Source organism: Cyprinodon variegatus, unplaced genomic scaffold (genome assembly GCF_000732505.1).
Source record: "Cyprinodon variegatus isolate N-32 unplaced genomic scaffold, C_variegatus-1.0 Scaffold20, whole genome shotgun sequence".
NCBI lineage: Eukaryota > Metazoa > Chordata > Actinopteri > Cyprinodontiformes > Cyprinodontidae > Cyprinodon > Cyprinodon variegatus.
The window spans coordinates 821,507-829,189 of NW_015150473.1; the positions used below are offsets into that span (position 1 = coordinate 821,507).

The 7,683-nt window shown below is 36.4% G+C and overlaps 1 protein-coding gene across 1 annotated transcript; it reads left to right on the top strand.

The window, feature by feature from the left end:
- The first annotated feature begins 1,564 nt into the window (after positions 1 to 1,564).
- On the top strand, positions 1,565 to 6,961 carry zc2hc1a (zinc finger, C2HC-type containing 1A). Its single transcript, XM_015389392.1, has 7 exons — positions 1,565 to 1,586; positions 2,319 to 2,467; positions 2,857 to 2,883; positions 3,861 to 4,002; positions 4,149 to 4,291; positions 5,316 to 5,421; positions 6,882 to 6,961. Exons 1-7 carry the CDS (start codon positions 1,565 to 1,567, stop codon positions 6,959 to 6,961), a joined length of 669 nt encoding a protein of 222 aa, XP_015244878.1.
- Positions 6,962 to 7,683: the final 722 nt, after the last annotated feature.

Genomic DNA, 7,683 nt, shown 5'->3' on the forward strand with positions numbered 1-7,683 from the left:
ACATTGCATCCATAAAGAAAATTCTGCTGATGATCTGGTTTCATTTTAACTAACCAGTTTATAATTTTAAGGCCCTTATTGCACTGAAAGTGTTGGATGTTGCTAGGCAATCACATTTTCCTCTGGTTTTATCAGCTGACAGAAAATCAGCTGCTCGGATAAAAACAACTACACAATATTTGGATGAACTTTGTTATTTCTTTAGACACTATTCTGGTTACATATATTTATAAATATATAAATCTTACAACTGTAAATTTACAGTCATTTTTAATATTTTTCAAGGCTGCACTTTTAAAAGATGAAATTGTCCAGCAAGCAGTTTCCAAATCAAATATCTTTTTGTTTTGCACATGTGTAAACAAAATGACAAATAAAATCTATCTAAGGTCTAAAAAGTCTAAAGTTAAAAGGGAAGAAGCCTGTTAGATGATAAAAAAAAACCCATTAAGCTGCTTTCCTAACCATATCAGAGGTGTCAAGTAACAAATACTTTGTTATTGTACTTAAGTACACTTTTTAGGTATCTATACTTTACTCCATTACTTATTTTTCTTCCTACTTCTAATCATTACATTTTCACACAAGTATCTGTACTTTCTATTCCTTAAATTTAAAAATACTGTTACTTGTTACTCTGGGCTTCGGTTTAATGTTTACAAATTAGATTAGATTTGATTAGATGAGCTTTATTGATCTCACAGCGGAGAAATTCACTTGTCACATATTGGCATAGAAGTCAAAGAAGGTGCAACTAGGAGAAAAAAGGTGCATTAAGAATAAACAATAAACAATATATATATATATATACAGTATATCCAGGTATATACAGTATATCAAGATAAATAAGGATTAAGGTGCAAGTGTACATGTATCGCACACAATGAAAAACAAAATAAAAATAAGAAATAAAGAACTAAAAATATGTACTATCCAGATGGCTTATATACAGGTGGATTTACTTTTACGTTAAAGTGTAGTAGGTAAGGAGCAACGGTGAGGTAGTGGTATGACTATTCTATTCACATATATTGCACATTCAGCATATTGCACAGAATATTTCACAGTCGATAAATAAAAAAACTATAATATAGCTGCACAGTGGATTTTATTGAAGTTATTGTGGTTATAGTGCATTATTATAGAGTCTGGTGGCAGCAGGAATGACTGACCTGCGGTAGCGCTCTTTTTTACAGACAGGGTGTCTAAGTCTTTGACTAAAGGAGCTGCTCAGCTCCTCTACAGTCTGGTGCAGGGGGTGAGAGGTGTTGTCCATGATGGATGTGAGTTTGGACAGCATCCTCCTTTCAGCCACTTCCTCCACCGAGTCCAGAGGGCAGCCCAGGACAGAAGTGGCCTTCCTCACCAGCTTATTAAATATCTAATCCACGTCATGTGCGCCATCCACATCTCGTGAAAACTAGTGTAATTGGATGAGTCATATAACGCAAACACTCATTGGTTAGCTAAAGGAAATCATCAGAAGCAAGCAGGTGTTCTTCAAACTGCAAACATGAATTATTTATGCCATGCTACAATGTTGGATTCAGAAAAAGATGTCGAAATGTCTGAAAGATCGGACGCAGGCGAGAGCGTATCGGGAGACGGAGACCAACAAGACCTCCCTCATCCTTGGCCCTATCTCAAAGAATTTTTTTTGAAATAGCCCAAAAATAGAGCTTTTAATTCACATAGTGGCATCTGGCTGTTTTTTTTAAAGGTTACTTAATACTTTTATACTTTAAGTAGTTTTTGGAGCACATTCTTTTTCACTTTTACTTGAGTAAAGAGGTCAAGTTGATACTTTAACTTTTACCAGAGTGTTTTTAAACTGCAGTATCTATACTTCTACTTAAGTAAAAAATATTTGCACTTTTGACACCACTGGACTATATCATAATCACGTTTGTACCTTAAAAGTTTTGATGCCTTTCATTAAAATTGTTTTATCTATCAAAAAAGGGAAAAACATATATTTTTGTGTCTATCAGTAACATAAATAGCAGATCTGTTGAGATTTTCATAGAGCTATTTTACATGATCCAAATAAATGTTCAACTCAATTTTTTTCAAACGTACAGGGAGATTATTCCTCAGCATTCAAGCATACAGATTTCAATGATTCTCATCTCCTTATCGCATCGATTGCAGAGTACCATTTGTAAACCACTTAGCAACGTCTATTAGCATGACTAGAAGATGTTTGCATATTATTTTTAGCTTGAAAGGCTAATGTCATTATTATGGGAGTAGATTAACTTAAGGATTTAGTCTGAAATATTCCAGATATTTCCATTATCTCCATGTACTTTTATCAGCACATGGATCTATTATTCTTTTCTTCCAACAGGAAAAGCATGCAAAAATTTGCCAAAAGGCAGCAACTAAAAGGAGAAAGGTTTTTGATTCCAGCCGACAGAGAGCCGAGGGAACAGACATCTCTACGCTAAAACCGATCAAACCAAAGGTAAGCCTCGAGAGGAAGGAAAAGAGATACAACATTTCCAAATTATTCAAGACTGTGCAGCTTTTTTCATTTATTGTTGGAAATACAATTAAAATGCAATGAAAACTAGCTTTATATATATATAAATGGCACATATATGCTATATTTTTCTATAAGAATTGACCAAGTAAAGGAATCAAAAGGGTGTTGAAGATCCACCTGCTCGTACTTAAAACTTGCTATCCATATAATGCTGGTATAAGTCGTTAAAATATTCCCAGTATCGGGATTTTTTACCCTGATTAACAACTTTAACATAAATCCTTTTGTGTTTCCATGCAGGATGTAGCTTTTACCTTGTGATGATAGGATTTTTTTTCCAATGTAAAACATTATCAATTTTATTTCAGTCTCAAAGCTCAGCTGCCTCACAGAAAGTAAGTTTATTTGCATTTCATTTCTGTTGACTCCTTCTTTTCATACATCTTTCTCTTTTTTTTTAATAGATGCATAATTTTTCTGATTTTGTCTTCCAGGCTTTTGAGCAAAAGTTTCTGACTTTGTAGATACTGACATCTATGCTTTGAGCCGATGGTGTTAAGTCGTCAAAAGCATGTTAACTCTTGTTTGTGGTGTCAGTATGAGGAGAAAATCAGCAGCTTTTTTTCTGTTTTGGTCCAACTTTTCAACTGCCAGCATGTGAAGATGTCTTGCGTCATGATCTTTAATGCTAATCTTTGCTGCTTGCAATTAAGTCGATAAAACTTGTCAAAGAAAGGCTTTGCTTTTAGAAAACATGGCTTCAAACCTCCGTACGAAATGAAAGTGTTCTCCGTCATGTCCTGCAGTCTGTAATGAGGCCAATCAGTTGATTTCTGTATGTATTTGCTTTGCTGTCTTGCAGTCAAGAAACATCTTTAGATTAGGTGGAGAAATGTCTTGAGAAAGGACATGCAATGAGTATAAAAAAAAAAAAGGAGAAATATTTTTTTCTTCTTCTCGGAATCAGCTCCATTTGTCAGACAGATGTACACAATAAACTTAAAGCAGCACAACTGAAGGAGGAAATAAGAAGTCTGCAAAGCTATCATGTTGCAACAGATGCAGTCCAGGCATAGAGCGGTGAACTATTTCTGTCTTAAATGATTAGCTTTAGATAAGGCTTGAACTGCAGCTATAAATTTGTCTTTTCTTAATCTCTGACAGTAAGAAGCGACACTGCTGCATTCGCTGTTTATATTCAGTATATCAAAGGCATTATGTGGACATGTCTGCCTTAGATGAAATATTTCAAAGATTTTTTTTTTTTGAAATCGAGGCTGCGAAGACATCTTTTCTTTTTGTTATACCGTTAAACGCTACGCAAACATGCTAATCGAAAACCAACTGTGCTACCATATCGTTGCCCTGTCAGGCAGAGCCTCCTAAGAAGCCCTCCAATTGGCGCAAGAAGCATGAGGACTTTATTGCCACCATTCGAGCTGCCAAGGCCGCCACTCAGGTAGTGAAGGAAGGGGGGGCGCTACCTCCACCTCCTCCTCCATCTTACGATCCAGGTAACAAGGTGGATTGTTTCGTCTCTTCTTTTTTTGTGATTTGTCAATAAAAATCAGAAAAGTTGCGCAAATGAGCTATGGTTCTTGCATCTTAAGGACTTTCCTTATTAAAGGCAACTACTATGTTTCCCTAACCTGCTCTCTAGATTACATCCAGTGCCCGTGCTGTCAGCGGAGGTTCAATCAGAATGCGGCTGACAGACACATCAAATTCTGCCAGGAGCAAGCCGCCCGCATGCCCAATAAAAACAAGTCAGGAGATGCCAAGAAGCCTCCAAGTCGCACACAGGTACACACATGCACATCAAAAAAAGAAAAAAAAATCAGTAAAACAATCAGAGGACACAGTTTGTGCTTTTTAAAAAATCAGATAATCCGAGTATGTTACTCGCATAATCTGATAATAAACACTAAACCTGAAAAGAAAGCCCAGTTTAGAAAGACTGCTACGCTTCTTCTGACTAAACAAATAAGTTTTCACTGAGGGAACGAGAATCCAGGAAGTTCATATGTTATTATACGAATCAACCATAAGAAAGCTTATCAATGAAGATCAACTGTACCTGAGAAGATAGAACAAAAGGAACACGGCATGCTTGGAATGACTTATAAAAACATCTGAGTGAGGGATGACAGTCTGGACATACCTGACTGCAATCATTGTCCTGGTGATGGTCGGACAAAAGGCCAATACAGCAAGACATGGAGTGCCTTTTGATTCAGTCTAATCTTATTTAATCTTACTAAAATTGCCCTCAGATAATCCCGACGATCCTGTTAAAAGATCCTGCTTTTTTCCGGTCTCTTATTTGACTTCAACCCAGTGAAACTATGCTTCATTCTCACAGGTAGGAGTTTTACAGACGATCCGGCAGCTTTCTAGATGGTACATTCAGACAATCTCCAGACAAGCTCCTTTTTTAACCACCTGCCAAATTCTGGTCTAGTCTTGAATTCCACAGATATGTAATGAAGGAACAGCTTTATTTTTTTTTTACGAACATAGAAGAAGAACATCAGAGCACACGCAGCTGGGTTGATGAATTAATGGATGGAAATGGCTTTTATTCATCATTTCGAATTTGTCCCACTGATTATTTGCGTTCCTGTTTTTTTTTATTGAATTTTAAACACTTTAAAACTTATTGATGTTTAACGGTTTTGCACTTTGTTTCCAGCTGCGGCACCTTATTGTTTATTTTCCCCTTCAGTTTATATGTAGATACTTCAAAATAAGAGCTTTTCATTCTTGTTTTGTTAATTATGGTGCCGAATGTTTCATCTATTACAGGAATCTTTCTGTTCTGCCGCAGGTTAAGCCTCCTGGTCTTGTAAAGAAAGCAAACTCTCCTGCTGCATCAGCAATCCCCTCAGCCTCTTCCCGTTTACCCCAGAGATCAGGCCTGGGACAGAGCACTGGTAAGGCAACAGATGGTGGACTGCTTTATGTGGTAGATTTTAAATTGGAATAACTTGACTAAGAGCTTTTGTCAGGACTTATGGTCTTATTTTTTTTTCTACAGTATTGCTGATGTCCGTTTTTCTTTTTTATGTAACTTCTTTGTAGCCGAAGGAAAACCACGTTCCTCCCTTTTTTTTTTATTTCCCCCCTCTACGATGAGGATATTGAAGGGTTCTTGACCTTGTTTCTGTAGTTGTAGTTCCCTAAATTTTCCAAAAGGCGGTTACTGTTTTCACTGTTGCCATGTAAATATTGAGGTACTCAGAAACTGGCTTTAAAACAGCCTCCCTTCTTTTGCAAGTGGTGGTTGTGCACAATAAACAATAAAACCATACATTTTTTTTTTTGTGATCGAGATCCTTACAGTCAAGCTGCATCTCGTTTTCACCAAGTCTCCATGGCAACCATTAGACACTACATACATGCCAGTTAGATTGTTTAAAAAGCAGATCTGATAAATGCAAAGATGATATATTGTAGATAGAAAACTATCATAAACTGGAGTTTATTATCAATAAAGAGATGTCTGGAAGTTTAAAAAGGAAAATGGAGCTGATTTATGGATCAAACACTGGCTGTAGCAGCTGCTATTGCTCTGCAGATGCTTTACTATTCAGAAAAAAAAAGCTCTTTTCAGATGTATCTGAAAGTTAATTTCAGTTAGGGCTGCAACTAACGGTTGTTTTCCAAATCGATTCATCTTGCAAATATTTTTTTGATTAAAGGTATATAGGAGGATTTCTTGAAAAGACCTGCACTCTCCAGGAAAAAAAATGCAAATGCACAACCCTGTACGCCTATTAAACACGTGCGAGTGCGTGCAGAAGCCCATTTCTCCTCGTGCACGCTCTGTTTTAAAGTTGCTGTTTGCATCGCTCATACAAGCTCACTTTCCTAAAGAAAATTTGCAATTTTTCCACTATGTCAGACTCACTAACGGTAAGTGAAAATGGGGACGAGCACGTAGGAAGGCCTTATGTAAACATATCACCAGAATGATTGGCAATAAGGAGGAACGCTTATTTTGATGATCAACTCGGAAAAAGAAACTCCTCCGCTCTACCTTAAATAATCAGATAGCCAAAGGTTTCTTAAAGAAGTTTTTTTAAACGAAATTAAACCAGGTGAAACTCAAACTTTTTCCGCTTGAATGCACTTAAATGCAAAATGTTTGTATATCTCTTTTTTTTACAATTTTGGTATAATTGGAGCTCCCAGTGGATTGCTCTGTCAGCTCATTTTAGAGTCTCTATATTCCAGTTAACGATTAGTCTATTACTAAAGTAGTTGATGATTATTTCAATAACAGATTAATCATGAATAATAGTTTCATCCCTAATGTCAGTCACAAATAGATGATATTGTCCTGTATTAATAATGTGTTTTTGTTATGTTTTCATTCCTTCACTGATTTAAGGAATCCCATCAAGTAAGGCCAACACAGCAGGCACAGTCAGAGCGAATCCCTCTGGACTCTGCAGCCCACCGTCCAGGTGAGTCCTTTCAGAACTGCACTCAGGGCTCTGACTGTATGTTACAGTCATCCTCTGTGAGACAGAAGATGAGTGTTGCGGGGATTTGTGTGATAGGTCAATTTAACCTTCTATTTATGCATTTATTTTTTGGGTTCAAAGTAAGATTTTAATCATAATTATTTTGATTTAATTAACTGCAAGTGGGAAATAATTTTAATCAACAGCAATAAAGTCTTAAAAAAAACACCAGTCTGAGTGAAATGAATCTGTATGATGTGTTTGACTTGAAGTTTTATTGAAGTGAGTTAAAAGAATAAATTAGATTATTAATAATCTTCTAATTTATTAAATATGATTGAACATAGTTAATGATGCAATTGTTCCAGTGTTGTTCAGCAATACTTTACTTTTAATGGTATTAAATTTAGCGATTCTGATACGGACAGCTAAGCATCCACCTGATGCAACACATAGACTCATGAGGTATAAGAAGGGGCTCAATCTTTGCCAGATGCTCGCTGACGTTTTTTGAGCCCACAGCTTTACCAACTCCGAGCAATTTCTCTGTCCTGTAACGACCTGACCTGGAATAAACTCTGTTATTTTTTTACTCCTGTTTTATAGTCCTTTTTTATATGGTTTTACCCAGTTTGAGTTAAGAGTAGTAAATGATTGACTCTAAGGTAAAGAATTTAAATAGGAACCAACCAACAGAGCCACCGACGGAAAAACTCGACAGCCTGC